The sequence below is a fragment of the Brassica rapa genome, chromosome A03 (assembly GCF_000309985.2).
Source record: "Brassica rapa cultivar Chiifu-401-42 chromosome A03, CAAS_Brap_v3.01, whole genome shotgun sequence".
NCBI lineage: Eukaryota > Viridiplantae > Streptophyta > Magnoliopsida > Brassicales > Brassicaceae > Brassica > Brassica rapa.
Genome location: NC_024797.2, coordinates 22,911,865 through 22,932,117, shown reverse-complemented (window position 1 = coordinate 22,932,117; position 20,253 = coordinate 22,911,865). Strand labels below are relative to the sequence as shown.

The window sequence follows — 20,253 nt, the reverse complement described above, 5'->3', positions numbered from 1 at the left end:
TCTTTGCTGTCAGTGTCTAAGCTCTGTGATGACTACCCGTGTGGAGTCTATTTTGATGCTCATAATGTGTCTGTGATTGATCTCCAAACTCAGAAAGTGGTGTCAAAGGGTCCACGAACTAAAGGGTTATATATGCTGAAGAGTGATGAGTTTGTTGCGTTCTACTCAAGCCGTCATGTAGCTGCTTCAGAGGCGGTGTGGCACCATCGCTTAGGACACTCAAACCTCAGAATTCTTCAGCACCTTCAAGCCAGCAAGGAGATTAAAGTGAATAAGAGCAGAACATCTCCCATTTGTGAGCCTTGCCAGATGGGAAAGAGTAGTCGTCTTCAGTTTTCCTATTCTAGTTCTTCTGTTTCTGAGCCATTAGATTGCATACATAGCGATCTTTGGGGACCCTCACCTGTTGCATCTAATCAAGGGTTCCGTTATTATGTAATTTTCGTGGATGAACACACTCGTTATACGTGGTTCTTTCCTTTACATAATAAAACAGAATTTCTATCAGTCTTCACTGCCTTTCAAAAGCTTGTCGAAAACCAACTTGACAGGAAGATCAAGGTGTTTCAGTCAGATGGCGGTGGGGAATATATTAATCAGAGGTTCAGAGATCATCTCAGTCATCATGGGATTCAACACCGTGTCTCGTGTCCCTATACACCAGAGCAGAATGGTCTAGCAGAGAGAAAACACTGACATCTCACTGAACTAGGATTATCCATGATGTTCCATTCTCACCTACCTCTGAATCACTGGGTAGAAGCTTTCTATACGGCATCTTATATTGGAAATTTCCTTCCTGGCCTATCGAAGGGAAGCAAGTCTCCAGCTGAGCTACTACTGAAATCTAAACCAGACTACTCTCACCTCCGCGTATTTGGCTCTGCTTGTTATCCTTACCTACGTCCGGTTGCAGATCACAAGTTAGAACCAAGATCATTGAAGTGTGTCTTTCTCGGCTACAGTCCTAACTACAAAGGCTATAGATGTCTGTATGCTCCTACTGGTAAGGTCTACATCTCTCGCCATGTGGTGTTTGATGAGAAATGCTTTCCGTTTAAAGAAGACTACAAACATCTCGTTCCTAGATATGAGTCCACCCTTCTGAAAGCATGGCAGACAGCAACATCTTCTCCATCAATACCAACAGATGAGAGATGTATAAGAATTCTTCCACCTCCTCCTGATCCAGTAACTGCAGCTCCAATCCCACCACCTCCTCCTTCACCAATCCAAGAAGCTGACAACAATTATCAGGAGATGGAAGCTCCAGTTCCTCAGGTAGTTCCACTGGAGAATACTCATTCTATGACTACTAGAGCCAAGTCTGGAATTCAGAAACCAAACAGCCGATACGCTCTCTTGGTATCTAAATTTGTCCCTGAAATACCAAAGAACATAACAGAAGCGATGAAGCATCCTGGCTGGAATGGTGCAGTTGGAGAAGAGATGACTAACATATACTTGGACTCTGGTCCCTGCAACACCTGAGATGAACATACTGAGTAGCAGATGGGTCTTTACTGTCAAGTTCAATCCGGATGGAACTGTAAAGCAGCTTAAAGCTAGGCTTGTTACCAAAGGTTATGAACAGGAGGAGGGGCTTGATTACCTAGAAACATTCAGCCCTGTGGTGAGGACAGCAACCATACGTGTGGTACTGAATGTAGCAGTAGCAAAAGGTTGGTCGCTACGGCAACTTGATGTGTCAAGTGCGTTTCTTCATGGTGAGTTGAAGGAACCTGTCTACATGTATCAACCTCCTGGCTTTGAAGATCCTAACAGGCCGAATCATGTCTGTCGTCTCACCAAGGCTCTGTATGGACTCAAACAGGCACCTCGGGCATGGTTTGATACTTTCAGTGAGTTTCTTATTGACTTTGGTTTCTGTTGCAGTAAGTCTGATCCATCTCTCTTTACCTATCATCGAAACAACAAGACGCTGGTGTTGCTCCTGTATGTAGATGATATTTTACTCACTGGAAGTGATGAGGGGCTTCTCCAAGACTTACTAGGAGTCCTAAAACAGAGATTTCCTATGAAAGATCTTGGGAAGCCGAGCTACTTCCTTGGTATTGAGATTGAGTCGTATGATGGTGGTCTGTTTCTTCATCAAGCGGCTTATGTCAGAGATATCCTTCATCAAACTGCGATGTCTGACTGCAATCCTATGGCAACACCGCTTCCTCTACGACTGGAGTATGAAGAGTCAGCTTTATTTACAGAACCTACGTACTTCAGGAGTGTAGCTGGGAAACTGCAGTATCTAACCATCACTTGTCCTGATATACAATATGCAGTAAACTTTGTGTGCCAAAGGATGCATGCTCCCACTCAAGCTGACTTTGGTTTCCTGAAGCGCATACTAAGATACATCAAAGGAACTCAAAGCCTTGGTCTCCATATCAAGAAGCAATCTATACTGACTCTATCAGCTTATTGTGACAGTGACTGGGCAGGTTGCAAGGAGACAAGAAGATCAACTACAGGCTTTGGCACACTTCTTGGACCAAACCTTCTCTCTTGGTCAGCAAAACGGCAAGCTACTGTCTCAAGATCCTCCACCGAGGCCGAGTATAGAGCACTTGGTTCCACGGCTCAGGAGATTGCTTGGATATCTTTCTTGCTACGCGACATTGGGATCAGTCAACCACATGCCACTATGTTACTATGTGATAACCTCTCTGCTGTCTATCTAAGTGCCAATCCGGCAATGCACAAGCGCTCGAAGCACTTCGATACCGACTACCACTACATCAGAGAACAAGTGGCGCTGGGGCTGATAGAGACTCGACATATCCCTGCAACACAGCAACTAGCAGACATATTCACTAAGTCTTTGCCTCGACGAGCTTTCATGGAACTGAGAGACAAACTTGGTGTTGGCTCTCCACCCACCACAAGTTTGAGGGGGAATGTTAGAGATATCAAGGAAGTGGGCCGAGCGGAGGAGGCCCAAATGATTCAAAGCTTAACAAAGCCCATGTTCAGCTCACAACGGTCGACTTCTGAACAGAAGAGACAAAATCAGAAGAGTACGGAGGAGAACGGTTTGCCTCTCCAAAACAGATTTGAGCTGTTCTTATCCTTGGGTGATTGACTGCTTTATACTTTACCAGCTGGAGAGATAAGGTTGTGTAAAGATCGAGAGAGTCCCTAGGGTTTAGACTCTTTGTATATAAACCAATGTAATCACCCTATTTCATTTATCAAGTTGAGAAGTTATATTCAGAGAAAATACTTTCTTCTTGTTTCTTTCACAGTCAGGAAATTTACTTCAAATAAATGTTTAACTTAACTAGTTAATATCTTTGCGGACACTATAAGTCCTATATACACATATCAATCAAATCTATTTCCTAGCAAAGCATTCGCTGGAAGAGAGGTTTTATTATTATCAGCCAGATGTCTTCTGAAGTTCTGAGATTCGATGAGCCTCCACATGTAATGAACAATGGACCTGTCCCTTCAGCAAAAAAGTTAGGGCATTCCATTGGTAATATTTCAAAATTTCACAACATAAATTATATTATTTATTTTTAAAATATAAAAACACTAGTGTTTAGCCCCGTACTACGTACGGGCAAGGATTTGTTAACTTTTAACATGTATTAACACTACATTTTCTTGTTAAAATATACTACTAACAACGCATAGATTATAGATAATATATCTAGAAGAGTGTTAATTAATTTGCATTTGCATAAACCCGTAAATTGGTGATAATATATATAGAAAACTACAACAACTTGTAATCATTATAAGTTAAGAACCATTGTTTACAATTATTACTTTAATCTCGTCCACACATAACTACTGATATACCTTCATGTTCTTTCATGGCAAGATGATCTCTAGTTTTTATTTTGCTCTATATCCATAATAAATTTAAAAATTCACCCAAACAAAACTCAATAACATTAAACCTTTCTATGTTAACCGCAAGAAAGTGGTAAAAACACGTTTTATGATTTTTTTTTATTGAACCTGCATTTTAGGATACTTCTCAATCGCCTTTTCTACAGTAATAATCACTAACCATAAAATCCAACGATAAGATAAAACATATATCAAAACTTCAGTTTCTGTATAATAGACTCAAACAGATTTGTAAAATATTTGAATATGTTTTGTTTTAAGAAAACATATTTGTGAAATGTATATAGTTAACCGTACACAACGATTTGTAAATAATCAGTTTGTATATAGCAGGTTCATATATAGGTATTGTAACCTGAATTACCGACAAAACTCCCGAGTTTTTTGTTTTGTTTGAAGAACTCTTTGAAACTGGAGTATATTAAGTATCATTTTCAACATGAATCATGCATAAATAATTAAAAGAATGAGAAAGCACTGAATTAAAAATTAAAGAAAATTAATCTGAAAAGGAGAAATATAAACCTGTATCGTTTTTTACTACACTCAAAACACTGAAAAGATGAAGAAGAAACATTGATAAAAGAAAGAAATAGGAGAAATCAATTAGTTGCTTGAAGTTATATAGAAGTTTTAGACAGTTTGAAATTGTTGGAAAAAGTGTTTGACATCGTGATACAATTTCTAACTATACATGACATTTTTTCTTGGAAGTTTGAACATGTTAGTAGTGGTATGAGAAAATTTAGGAATCAGTTTTTTTCTTTATCGTTTCCGAAAAATTTAAATTTGTTATTTAATTGATTTGTTATTTTTAAAACACAATGACAAATGTCAAACTTTTATTGGATGAGTGACTTGCAATTTAGTATATAAAGGATAGTACATTACTTTATTTTAAAATGTACTTATAAAATATTGATATCTTCGTTCCCCACAGATAAATATTTTGGAAAAAGTTTAAATACAGAGTATATTACTTTTTGTGTGTTTATTATATTAATTTGTGTTTTTATTAATTTATATTATTTAGTAATTCTAAATTGTAAATTAACAAATTGAGTTTATTGAAGTGTTTTTGGTTTATTCTTATTGAAAATGAGGTATTTATAATACAAATTAAATTTTTTTTTATGTGTGAACAAATGAAAAATATATCTTTGTGGATAGGATGATGTAATACACTCGATATTCATAATTAGAATACTAACATAATTTTTATAGTCATACTTAAAATTTAAATATTAATATTATTTTATATTAAGAATTTATCAATGGAATACCCTAAAGTTTTTAATGGAAGGACATGGAGATGGCAAAATTGGTCATTGGTCCGGTGATGATCGTCAACCTCATTACATTGGCAATATTAGTCATTAGCAATTATCTATAAACCGACAAATTTATCATTTAGCCCGAAACTTAGTTGGGCCTCATGCAATAATATCGATTGGCGCCTAATTAACCCAATAATACATTTTTCGGTTCAGTTGCAAATTGCAATATGTTAGTTTCGTCGTTAGTGATAACTGATAACCCGATCAAATTCTTAATTGGGCACATTTTAGCCCAATCACACAAACTATTTTTTGCCAACCAAAACTTTTTATTTTATTGATGCATAAAACGGCAGTCATCGAGTTTCTAAATTGATAGGGAGGTATGAATCAAAGACCACTGATATAGTGAAATTATCGCCTTTCATTGTTCGTATTCTACAATTCTATAACTATACTCGAATACGAGGAGGTTCAGTTTTGTCTATGTATAGTGTTGCAGTTTTAAGTTGGTAGGACCTCCGTCAAATATCCAGTTAAGAATAAAATTATCACATTTGAACTCAACTAGATCATAGCCCAAAGACCATGATGCCCGGAGTGTCCAGATCAGTGCCGAACATTATGATTCTTCTGATGTAAATCTTCCATGAAATTGCCTCATACCACCATCAATGGACTTCCCATTATGATCACGCATTATCCAGCCTAGCCCTGATGAGCATCTGATATGCATACTATGACGTATTGAGTTGTTTGATTCTCTATTCCGCTTCATATGCAACCATTCCCTTACATACTCTACTGTCCACTTTTTAGAGTATTCTCGTGACTAATAAAAACCAAATCGTTACGGCTTTCAATAACTTAAAAGTTTATGATCACACACGTAGAAGTAAAATATCATTTCACATGGTGGACGCTGAATAAAGTTGAATATCTGTCGACGACGACTAGAGAGAAAAATATAATATCATAGTGAGATTTTTGTGTCATCGTGCAGAGTAAGATTAAAAGCTGGTAGAATTAGTACAAACAATGTTGCAGAATCGGTTCGGTAAAATCGGAAAACTTATATAATAAAAAGAAAGAAGATATTCTGTTGAGCGCATATTGACACGAGCAAAAGGTCAAGATGATGTAATTAGAAAAGGACAAAACGACGGTCAAAATATAAAGGAGGAGAGAACAGAGCATAATACGACAAAAATAAGTTCATTAAATCACTACAATGCTCTGATCCAAACAGAACCACAGACATGAGTCATCCCACATTGGTACGATCAGAATCTAATCTCTTAATTCGACGATCAGATTTCAATCTTCACTACCATTCAGCTGACACTCAATGTTTTATTTTCTCATTTAATTTTCTTATTCCAACCAATTAAATGAACACAATAATAATTAAAGTCTCAGTTGTGAAATTCAGGGAGTCAGGTGAAACTGAAACTTCTCCGTTTTAACCACAAAACTGTATACATTAAAAGAGTTATATCCTATGTCTACATTTTTTGGTCTGCGTTTTCTTTCATGTACATCACTTTTGTACTAACACTCATGAATCATGATTGATTTACATGAATGTAATATTCAGTTTGGAGTTAAACAAAGATTAGGGTTTATATATTCCAACGTACAATAAAAAGGACTAAAGAGATAGATAAATTTCCATAAGTAGGTTTATATCCGTCAATCTGCAATAGAGAATGGTGTAAAATAGATAAACCATAAGTTAGATCATCGTCACACTATCAATACCATCAACATCGTCTCGCGATATACACTTCTTTTTCAAACATTTTCTTCGTTTTTTAAGAAACCTAGACATAACAAATAATTAAACTACATGGATATTTTAAGAATCTAACGTCAATTTCTCTTTCTTTTTCATCTCGTAAAGTCATGGACAAGACTTGCCCTATCTGCCACATTTAGCCTCCACGAAAGAAACGGAACGCCGCCGTGGCTACCGTCAGAGTCACCGTTATTATCAGCTCCAGTGCTGCTGTAATCATCCATGAACCTGATCTCGTTTGCCGGATAGTTGCACGGAGCCCTCTGCGTTGTGTGCTGAGCCCACGAAGTACCACTGTTGTTGTGACTAGTGGTAATGTTGTAATTGTTGTAGCTGGCGTTGTGATGTCCGTACGGATCGCCTGCTATAGGTGAGGCTCCAACGACGGCATTCCCTGAAGCCGTCGTGGTTCTTCTCTCTTCCTTCTTGAAACGAATGCCGCATGCGTTGCATAGGGACTGTAAATTCCAAAAACCGTCCACTTCATTTAACAATCAATATCATAAAAAAATGGAAATATTTCAAAAAGGGGATGAAATGTCTCATTTGAAAATATTTGTTTTTTCTTTATAATTTATATGAGGTTGCATTTGAAATTTAAAAAGTTCATTTTAAATAAATTTTTGTGGGAAATTAATCACCTTATCTAACCATCAAAATCCTTACTTAATGCTATTTCGATATGAAGTTATATATACAGTAAAATATCGGTTAAAGAGAAGAAATAAAAGATAACCAAGTTTTATATGTTGATTATCAACAAGAAGTAGTATTTTATAATGAATTATTGGAAATTAATTACCTTAGGGCCTCTAGGACCATTTCTCCAGAGTGGAGTTGAAGTGGTGTCACAATTGGCACAGCGTCGGGCGAGGAGAGAGTCGCCACCGCCGTTACCGCTGGGGCAACCGCGTGTTGGCTTGATGGGATTACCAGTGGAGAAAGAAGGGAAGTCAAAAGACGGCTTCGTATTGGAGTTGTTGTTTTTGGTGTGAATCAAGTCCAAGAAGTTGGAAATGCAAGAGGAAGGACCATAGGAAGTAGTGCGTTTGCGTTTCTCATCCTCCTCGCAGAGACGTGTGGAAGGAGTGCCAAGAGATAGAGTGCAGTCAACGACGGAGGAAGAGTAATAATCTTCGCCGTTCTGCTCGTAAACGCCGGCGTTTGAGTTGTTGTTGTTGTTGTAGCAGCAGCTTTGGCTGTGGTGGTGGAACATTGCGCAATAATGACAATATTGCCCCTGTGTTGAAGTATTGTACGGAGTATGCATCATCTCTCTCAACACACACACACACACACTCTCTCCAACTTTGAAAACCCTAAGTGTAAACTAAAAGAAGTTAAAGAAAATATGAAGAGATCAATCCAAGTAGTAAGTTCTCGTTGAAGTGCAGAACGGAGAAGAGGACACACACCTATATATAAATTTTAGAATTAGAGGTGTATATGCAGGTCTTTAGTAAACGAATAATTAAAATCAACAGAATATGTAGGGACTAGCTTCTTACGAAGTAATATTACTATAAATCATTTACTCTAAGGGGGTTCACTTGCTTTTAATTTTTGTTATTCAGAACATGATTAATGGGAGGTTCTTAACGAATATAAGAACGGTTAATTTCTAACTAAAAAAATTAAGAACCAACTCTTAAATTCTACTAAAAACTTCATTTTAAAAGTTCTCCATTAATCATACTCTCAGATAGCCGAGTTATATTTTAATCACTATCTATATTTTCCACTTATATAGCACATGCTTCCTCTACATGTAATCTATGTGAGCGTTGATAATTAAATGACTCAAAATAGACATATTTCGAGTTAATTAGTTTTTTTTGCTATATTCAGGTTTAAAAACAATTGACATTCCTTAAGGAGGGATTAGCCTTTACAAAAAAAAGATCATAAGATACAAAGATGACATGACGTCAAACATTATTAAAAATATAACACAAAAGTAACTAGTGGTGTTCTAGTATGGTTGGATAATTCACCCTGGACATTAAGGAATTGATGTTTTCTTTTTCTTCATCAACTTTAATTCCATATTATTTATATTTTTTTATTCGATACTCTCCTGTTGTAATAATATAAAAAAATGCAACAATGTATATTATCTTTGTTTGAACAAAACACAATAAATAAACACGAAAGTAAAGTAATCGAAACCATCGAGTAAAAAAAAATATTGGTCAGCTGGTTGATGGATGCCATGCCAAACTTCGTATAAAGATGCTAAATATAAGATGAACACATTTGGAAATATATTACTAAAATGAAATCATTCATTTATGTGCTTCCGAAAACTAGAGATTGAAATGTTTAAGTATGTTATTAATAAATGATATGTGGGGTCAATCGGATGAAAAACATAAAACTTTTGGACCAGCACACGTGCAAATTCTTGTTAATACGTTATTGCTATTTAAGGAAATTAATATTATGCCACTCACACACGAATATTTACTAGATCTATACACGTTTATAATTTGTAAAGAAGGATTTGAAATTATCGGTTTATGTGGAGTAGAATTAAGAGCTCTAGAATTAAACCATGCAAAAAAAAAATAGAAGGAGGAGAGAGTGATGTGATGTTTGTTGAAGGTCACTGAAGAAGGGTGGTCAAAATTTAGCCCACGTGACAAGGGGGAGAGAGTACAGTCATCACTGCAAAAAAATCTCCGATCACGAGGCTCAGTTTTTGATTTTTATTTGTTCTCTTCCAATATAATGCTACTGCTATAAACCTCTGTCTTTATCCGTATCTATGCCCTAGAACTCTGAATCTCACGCGACCCTGCTCATTCGCGCGTGGCCTTGTTCTTTTACTTCCACCACATCGCCATCACACGTTCGATACCTGCACAGCCTGATGTGGTTAATGATGATCCCACGATTATGTTAGTAAAACTGACTAAGATCAGGTTATTGGATTTCTTCAAAACTTTAGCTATAGCTAGACTCTACTCTGGTAGTCATCGTCCTCTATTCAATGGATTTCTATGATTATGTTTTAACTAAAGAGAAATTGCATCCAATAGACATAAAAAAACAAAATTTACTAACTAACTAAAAAATTTCCTCTCTCCTACTTTCTCTTCCGATCTCTCTCTATTCTTTCTTTCAAAATCTAATTTTACTGTTTTTGTCTATTTAACAAATAAGCCCTTAACTAAAATTCTCCATTAATTTCTTTAGAATGCAGAGTTTCAATTTGTTTCATTTGTAGATAGATGGTAGGAGAAGAGCTTCCGTTAGATATACAGTGGTGGTAGATGGATCAATGATAGTTGTTGGAGGAGGGTTTTATCCTACTCCAAATCCGGTTTAAGAATTCGGTCTAGTGTTTCTAAGACTTTTGAGAAGATAACATGCTCACAATGGTTATTAAGGTCCCTATGAACTAGAAGATAATCCATGTCGAGCTGAATAATCAAACCAAAGGATAACAGAAATAAAATTGAAGATGACATATAACATGTGTTCCTCGCCAAAATTCATTACCGTTACAATTCACTTTTGAAAACATATAAAAGAAGAACCAAGAACAAGAAGTAAAGATCTGAATTCTTGAATAACAAATTTATAGTCTCGATATCTTTGCACTCTCTTGTTCTTAAATATCTTATGTATTCCATGGCTGTATTTTAATCACATTATCAATCAAATATGTATACTTTTATATATAATCATCAATCTATATGTTTTCTGAAAATTTTTATACATGTAACCAAAACTCTATTTCTAAATAAATCTTGAGATCCATCAATAATGATATTATAAATGCAAAAAAATTAAAGATAGATATATAATCAAATTCTATATGTTTTACGTTTTTATAAATTATGTTAGTCTTGAGAAAAGAAATACTGCAAAACAAAAATCAATCAAATAAGTTAAAAGTATCTTGCAAATAAGATAACAACTAAGATAAATATGGTGATGTACTGGTGATGAAAATTTATTTAAGTTAAAAGCATTTTTGTTTCCAGTTAAACTTCCGGCGGAGATCCAAAAATTTGAAGTGATAAATATGAGTTTTATGGGGGCTTTTGTATTTGAGAAATTGAGGATGTCGTAGGAAAGTGTACCCAATTTGACAAATAAGATATATAATAGAAGATCAGTCCCTGGTATCATGTGAGATGTCACATAGTTATCAGACAGATAAGTTCGGACGATTGTTGATTTAACGATTGAATATCATAAATTGTTTTAGCTTTTCTTTTTGGTCAAATTAAATTCTTTTAGCTATATATGTTGTGAACCATAATGTGTTTCGATTTATAGCAATATATATATATAGCATTTCCAAGGAATCTGTTTATTTTTCTCTAAAATAACATTCTTGTAGTATAGAGACATATATCATGATCCATCTATATTTTAAAAACATATAGTTTTAAGAAAATATAAAAATAGATTGGAGATGATTTAAAATGATTCAAACTCTGATATCATATTGGGACTGTCAGATGTGCATGTTGCAACCTAAAGACTAAGCCAACACAATTATTTGGTAACAAATATGAGTCCAACTTATCTCAAAACATCTCAAATGATTTGAGAAACTTTGAAATATATTCAAATCCACTTCTATTTTTTTGTATAATTCAGAAACTTTGAAATAGATCTGAATTATTTTCCAAATTTTGTTTATATAATAGATAAATATTATATATTTTATGTTAGATGGATGTTTTTTTAAAATATAGAAGTCAATTTTTTTTACAAATAAAAAATATAGCATTTTGTTATAGAAAATACATTTTTGAAAAAATTATCTATATTTTAGCTATAGAAAAATTATGAAATAAAACATGCTCTCAGGAGTAAGCTAGCCTTACCAATAAATATAACTAATCCACAGTCCTATTTATAAGGAATTAGAAAACTGAATTTATATGTATATAGAGAGGAAGTTGTGTGGAATGAAACAATGCAAGCAGGAGTTGATTCCTTTTTTCATTTTACCAAATAAAAGAAAGATAAAAAAAAAATAAAAGAAAGATTTATCCAAGATTATTCCAAGTTAAAATCAGATTTTGGAAGACAAACGTGGCAGAATTTCTGTCATAGTTAACTACCATTAACCACATACTCGCGGATTTATTTCGAATATTTCGCATGTATTTTTTCTTATATAAAATGATGACTTGCTTAGTATATATAAAAAGGTTTTAGGAAAAAGCGATCTCCGAGCATAGTTCTCGGCCGACGATGGTGGGCTCCTTTAGCCATGTCGTCGGTCGGGTTTCTTCCTTTTTATTTCAGTTCTGTTTACCTTGTTTAGTTTCCGGTCCGGCATGCGGTATCGTTGGTTCTTCGAAACTGTATGTCCGGATTTTCAGTTCCAGTATCGCACCGATCGTTTGGTGGATGATTGGCTTTGTTTCTGGGGCCGTGCCGTTTCTTCTTCGGTGGTGGTTGCCGGCTATCGAATCCTCGGAAGTGATCGAGCTGTATGACGTTTTTCGTTTTAGTGATTGGGTGGTCTGGGTTTGGATGAGATCTTGAGTTTATTTGATTGATGCTATCCAAAGCTTAGACGTATGTGTGGAAAGATGCTGAATCCCTAAAACTTCCAATACAGTCATTGGAGGTGGTTTTCGGTGGTTGTGGTCGTGTTCCCGGTTGATTCCGGAGTTAAAGTGATCTGTTTGTTCCGATAACGACTTTTAAGTCGGTGAAATCGATGGTGGCTCGCGTTTCCGGTGTGATTCCGGTGGTTTCTGGTGGCTTTTGGTTCAGTTGCGGTGACGATTTGCAGGTGGAAGAAGACGGTGATATTGTCTTGGCACGTGTCCCTCTTTTCTCTTGAGTTGAACACGTTGTTTTGCGTCATCTGTTTGGTAGTGGATATGGGCCTGTGTTTGGTTTTCTAGTGTTGTAGTTGGGTCTGGTTGATAGGCCAGGATCTCCTTTCTTTTTGGGCTTTGTTTGTAGAAAAACCTTTGTTAAATAAAATATCAAATTTCAGAGGAAAAAAAAAATATAAAAAGGTTTTAAGTTTTGTATTTTACCTCTTTTAAACATTCTTGGGGAATTTGTATACATTAACTATGGAAGACATTAGTCTCTTTTTTTTTTTTGAGTTAGAACCAGGCAGTCATGGTCGTAGTATGGTTGAGTATCGAAACCCTATGAGAATCCAATTCCTTGTGTGGTTTTTAATAAAGAGAATACGAAGTTAGAATCATAATGACATGGGAATATCCAGGAAGATCTGGATGAGTTTTTAAAATAACATGAAAAGAAAAGCTAATAGACTAGATTGTGAAGAATCCAAAATATAAAGGGAAGAATCCCCTCTATTCAAGTCAAGTACCTCCCTGCAATCATCAAAGCAACACCCCAATTAGCCTATGCATACATATGAACTATATATCTCTTTTATATATTTTATTCATTTTTCATGCTATCTTAGCTTAGCTAGTGAGAGATTCGGCTCTTGAATCTTGATGGGTCAAAGAAGACTCTTTAAAAAGGAAAGGTCAAAGAACAATAATACTCCCCATAAATTTGATCTTGAACCAGTGAAAGAAACAAAGAAAAAGCGATTGGACCCACCTCATAAATCATTATAGCTAATAGTAATAGCACATGATAACTTCATTTTTCTATGGCCAAATTATCATGGTATGAATAAAATGCTTGTATATGTTTCCATGGATGATCGCAGAAGGTCTTCTTATTCATAATCTCTGGAAATTAAAATTCATGTTCAGTCATTATTATATTCTAATATATTATAAATAAAATTAATTATTTTGCACTTTTACATGCAATCTTGTTAAAAAAAAAAGAACTCAAGTCGCTGTGAATTTTCGATTATGTGCGTCCTAGATTTCATCATTGTGCAGTTTTATAGTTAAAAAAAATCATGTTTTTCTGTATTCTCACAGCTTCCTCAAACTCCACCATAGTTATCAGCAACAAAGGTAACAAAGAACTTTATACTTCTCTTATCTATAAATTGATTTCATATCTGTTTCGTGACTTATATTAAAGAAAATTCGATTATCTATTTGCTATAAATGGAGAAAATGCAAACACTTTAAAATTAGTATTTACATTTGCTGTAAATAAGAAATCAGAAAACCACCCTTGAGTTTGCATAAATACTCCAAAATAACGACAGTAGATCATTATTAGTTTGTCAAGTTGAAATGTGAATACAATTAATTAACAAAAAAAATACTTACAAAAAGTTTCAAGTGTTGCCCCAGTACATTTAAGAAAAATTTTAAAATTAGTATTACATTCTTTTTTTTATGTTAAAAAGAATTTTTTGTTAAAATTAGTATTACATTCTTTGCAAATATATTTTTCTCTTCAAAGCTTACGTATATATTTGCTATTTTAATTGCAACGAATTGCTCTCAATTGGTGAAGATGGTTTTGGAACTAGAAGAGTGACCAACTTTTGCAAGTTATTTAGAGGACATCAAGATCCTGAAGGAAGGTTTTCTCAGATCAGAGATCATATATGTACCAAAGACGCAAAATTTGAGGGCGGATAGTCTAGTACGCAGTGTTAGAAAGCAACCATATTTCGGCGTTCATATGAATCAAAATCTTCCGTTTTGGTTTACAGAATCAGTATGAGTCTGTATAAGTTAATGACAAAAAATAGTAAAAAAAGATTATAAATGATAGAAGAAAAATAATGTAGCCATTAAAAATATACAGAGATTTTTGGAGCATGGAAAAAGATGAACGTGTTTCAGAAAAATGGTGAAGAAAGTTCTCAAATGTGATTGAGCATTATCTATAAATACTGCAATAGATGGAAAATTAACATCCTACAATTACTTTTCGCGTAATATACTAGTATATTCTAATATATTACAAATAAAGTTAATTATTTTTCAATTTTACATGAAATCTTGTAAAAAACACTCAAGTCTTTGTGAATTTTCGATTAGGTGTACGTCCTAGATTTCATCATTGTTCAGTTTTATAGTTCAAAGAAAATTATTTTTGCAGTTTTACAAAAAAATATAGTTAAATAAATCTTAAAACATAAATGTAAGAATATTATTAGTTTTAAATTTTGATTGATAATCTAAATATTCAAAAATAAAATATGTACAAATTGAAATTGTAAAAGAATTTAGCCAAACAAATTAATTTTGAGCCTTGAAACAAATTATTTCAGAATACTACTGATTCAAATTTATTTGCTACTTAGTTTTTTTTAATTATTTATTATAAAATGAAATATGTTTGTTCATCACTGTTTTATTCTAATCTAGAACAGGATTAAAATAAAACTGATATCATTTTAAAATTATTTAATTCAAAACAGAATAATACCACATAAAAACTCTTGAACTCATCATTATAAAAATATAGTTCTAAAACAATCCAAAACTGAATATGAGAACGAAAAAAAGTTTGAGTTGTGAATAATCAGAGCCTAAACCTTGAAAAGTACAATATATATAGATTGAAATGGTGAAATTATATAGCTAAGTAAATGACACATATTCTTAATATTTTTAAAAAATACTCATTACGTATACAAAAAATTTATGTTCTTATTTTTCGGAATGTATTAAAAATGATAATCTAATTTTAAATAAATGTATTTTACTTTAAAATTGAAAGATAAATTTAAATGTAAATATATGAATGGTTGAAGTTTATTGGAAAGCAAATAAAACTCTACACTAATCTACTAATAATAACAATCCTAATTAATTCCAAAGGTTGTGAATCCACTTATGTTGAAAGGTTGTGTTTTTTTGTAAAATATATCAAAAAGAGTTGTGTCTTTTCAAAAAAGTTCAATGTTGAAAGGTTGTGTCTTTTCTAAAAATTCATATAAATATCTTTTAAAAAATAAAAAGTTGTGACTATTTCTATAAGTATTTTTTTTAAAAAATAACTACCTTTAAATTGAAGAGTTGTGACTATTCAAATTGAAAAGTTGTGACTATTTAAATTGAAGAGTTGTGCCTATTCAAATTGAAGAGTTGTGACTATTCAAATTGAAGAGTTGTGACTATTCAAATTGAAAAGTTGTGACTATTCAAATTGAAAAGTTGTGACTATTCAAATAGACTTTTGAAAATCTATAAATAGTTTTTATCCAAGCCTTTCTCAAAGTAAAATTTTCACTAATCTGATAAAATGGTGTAAAAAAAAATTATGTGCAATTACCTGATTACAAAGTTTTAGAAAATATTCAAATTAATAAAACGTTGTCAACAAAAAATAATATGAAGAGTTTTACGTGCTTGAATATCCAAAAATTTACAATGAAACAATGAAATTATTAGTCTTAGTCTTGCAAGTTATGTCTTCTTATGTCATTTAATTTTATTTTCTCCCAAGTATTTCCCGCAAATATATGTGTCAAGTGAGTCAGTTCATGCACGCTGTTCCCATACTAATGTTTAATGTTTTGTTGCGTGCCAAATAGACGATTATGCATGGCCATGGCCATCGGATGGTGGTTTGTAAAAAAATAGTTGAGGTGTCTTTCTATAATAAAAGTGTTTTTTTAACTAATGTGTCTATTTAAATTATATTGTAAAAATGTCTTTTCCTTTTAATATAACTACCTATAAATTGAAAATATATGACTATTAAATAAATATTTGAATATTTTTTTTAAATAGTTAAGGTATTTTTCTATAATATTTTTTTTATAGAACTGATGTGTCTATTCAAAATATATTGTAAAAATATTGTTTTAAAATAATTACTTATAAATTGAAAATATATGACTATTCATATAGATTTTTGTAAATCTATAAATAGCCCTTGTCATGTGTTTTTCAAAGTAAAATTTTAACTAATCTAATGAAATGATAAGAAAAAAGTTATGTGAAATTATGTGATTATAAATTTTTAGAAGATATTCAAATGAAATGTTGTCACCAAAAATACTATGAGAGGTTATTCGTGTTTGGATAACCAAAAATCCTAAACTAAACAAATATATTAGTATGTTTTTTCGTACTCACAAATTTTGTATTTGTGATATGTACTTTTTATAAACACATGATTCAATTCCAATTTCTTATACACGACTTTCAATCATGTCACTCTGAACGGTTAATATTGATAATATATAAAAAAACATCAATGACAATGATCTGGAAGTCAATGCTGTAATGTCTTTTCTAAATGAAAATCATGTTGGTAAAAAAATTATTTTTACAATAAGAATAAATTCATATGATTTCAGGGCTACTTTCGCTGGTATTATGATCGTTGAAACCCCTAAAAAAAAAAAGAAATTGCTACCAACGATGTAATTGACAAATATTTTCAGCACTTAGAATACTGTTAAATTATTTTATATTTCTCTATCATGATACCTTACAATTTACAATATGTATATATATATATATATATAGGATATTAATAGGAGTGATAGCCATAATACAAAAGAAATAAACAAAGAAAACTATTTTAGTAAAATCTGAAAAACAAAAAGATAACAAAAGTGGTGAACGGCCAACAAGAAAATTATACATGTGATGATTTTACACATTTCTTCCTTTTAATGTTAACGATATATAAAAAGCACCATCACACCCTCTTTTGATTTCTTTTTTTTTTTCCACAACACCATATTTATGTCACTTCACTTTATATATTTTTGGGATTCTAATATTTTTACCAACTCGATTCGAAAAATTTACTTCACAAATAATAGAATACGTGAACTGTAGAGTCAAACAATGAGATCAAAAGATTTTTAAAGTCATACAATTGCAAATATTCACCTTCAGATATGTTAAGAAGAATATGTTAACGGACACAATTTCTTAAAATTTCATCTAGTCATGTTATCTACCACATGCGTCTTCAATAAATTCAAACAAATCAATAAATCATGAATATCGGAGTTATCGTTATAAGTTACCTCATTAAATTAGTAAATGATTAAATTAGAATATGTTTAATTTTTTATTGATTTCAAATATTAATTTGTATTCGGGATGTCAAAATAATTTAACTAACTGGATAATAAGACAAATTTGATACTAACATAATTTTTATTTTATTACCACTAAATCTATAGAACAAAATATAGATTTTCAGTAATCAATAAAAGAATATAGCTGAATGCAAGAAACACATGTTTTCTGTGAAAACAATAATAATTTTTAAAAAATATTATTTTATAAAATGTGACATTTTCATAAAATGAGTTTCAGCGCGATATCGCGCGGGTTCCTTACCTAGTTAAAATAAAACAAGAAAGTATAAAAATGAATATTAATTTTTAAAATATGTATGAACAAGTTTAAACAACATTTTTCAAATATAGAAGGAATATTTGAAAATTAATTTAGAAATAAAAAGGTGAAATCAGATCGTCTTGAGATTGCCGAAGCTTAGTTCGACAAATGGGACGACCAACACTTTCCAAAAGATGCTCTGTCGCATGTTTATGTTTATATCTCTAGTTATTGTACGTAATCTATATTTATATTTCTTTGTCAAAAAAATTTATATTTATAGAAGTAAATTTTGTTAGAGTCGAAACGTAATACGTGATAACCCCAACACACAAAGCGTTACGATTCGCCACTACATGCAAAGCTACAGAAATTTCACGTGACCCAACTACCCTGTGATCAATACGCTCCCATCCAACAACAAGTTTTGAACTCACAGGGTAGAACGACGCGTTGTCGTGACATGATAGACCAAACATTTCGCTAATGTCCATAAATAAACTACGTATAACGCGCGAGCTCGGCTTCTCGTAAATTATATACTGCGGGGTTTGCTTAATATGGAAATTCAATTAGGTAGAATTATTGTCAGTTAAATCTATTAAAAATTTCAAATATCACAATGACAAGTTAATCGATTATCAAGAATTAGGGGGTGTTAGTGGGAATAAGATTTATATAGAATTTGTTGAATTTAAAAGTCGAGAGATTTTTTAAATTGGGAAAGAGTTATAGAAAGTTTTATGTATTGTGAAATTCTATGAAAATGAATTGATATAATGATTCTAAAAATCTAAGGTATATAAATAGTATTTTTAAAATCTTGTGTTATGAATTAAATGGTGAAAAATACAATTTCCAATAACACATATTTTAATAGATTTAAAGAATCATTAAAATCTAAAAAACTTGAGTAACAAAATATTATGTAGAATTATTAAATCATTAAACTAATAATACTACATTTTAACGAAAAAGTGAAAATGTATAAACCAACAACACTAGATTCTAGAAATTTTAACAATCATAAATTCAACTTTCACTAACACTCCAGTGAATTTTTTGTTTCAAGCCTTAGACGTCCTAATCAAGTAACTCGACCAAGTTTACTATTTTGCCCACTATTTAATGTATATATCTTAATACATATTAATTGTTCGCGAGTGACTATTTTTAACATTTCATCACACTACTTCAATTGTATATTAAAATATTGAGAAAATTTATTAGTATGCTTTAATTCTTATATTAAAATAATTGTAATAAATAAACTAGCTTGATGAAAAAAGCATGCTTGAAAACATGCTTAAAAAACTACTAATACGTTTTATTGGATCGAAGTAACCAATGTTGTGCGAAAATATTTAAAGACTTAAAATAAATTAAAAAAGTTACATAATATAGTATAACAAAATTTAAATCATGGTAGAGTGCATTAAAAGTTGTAATATAAAGTAAAGATTATAAACATGGGTAAAAATTAGTACTCCTAAAAAAAACAGAATCATGATTTATAATTTACATTCAGCTGATATAAAATATTAAAAATAGAAATAATAATACATAAAATATAAAACGCTACAAAATGATGATGGATAAAGTATAAAACGCTACGAAATGGTCATAGATTAAATATAAATATTACATAAATGTATTGGTTAAATTTAAAAAAATCTATCATAATGTATACATTAAAAAAATACAAACAAATAAATTATGATGGGAAAACTAGAATACAGTACCTAACAAAAGAAAAATGAAATTCAAAACTGTAGTTGGAACATTGACAACTCTTAAAAGAATTCTTAGTATTCTAATTAGCACATATTAAAATTAATTAGAATAAAAATACAAAGTCCAATTCAAAATCAAGTGAAGTTTTATCTAAACTTATTTAAGTTGCATATAATAATTTTATGAAATTAGAGGCCCTAAAAGTTGTACATTAGTTGGGGGGCCTAAGGCAATTTTTTTTAATGTATAGTAAACACGGTTCTATAAATAACTACTAAAACGTTTGTGATGAAGAATCAGCTTGTATTGAAACTTATTAAGACACTAGTATTACCTCCCGTACTATGCACGGGTAATTGTC

At 32.0% G+C, this 20,253-nt stretch overlaps 1 protein-coding gene across 1 annotated transcript; it reads right to left on the bottom strand.

The window, feature by feature from the left end:
• Window positions 1-4,869: 4,869 nt before the first annotated feature.
• On the bottom strand, window positions 4,870-12,052 carry LOC103860673 (GATA transcription factor 18). The gene is made up of 2 exons (XM_009138317.3): window positions 7,757-12,052; window positions 4,870-7,412 (listed from the first exon to the last, which is right to left on the bottom strand). Exons 1-2 carry the CDS (start codon window positions 8,225-8,227, stop codon window positions 7,047-7,049), a joined length of 837 nt encoding a protein of 278 aa, XP_009136565.1. The 5' UTR covers window positions 8,228-12,052; the 3' UTR covers window positions 4,870-7,046.
• Window positions 12,053-20,253: the final 8,201 nt, after the last annotated feature.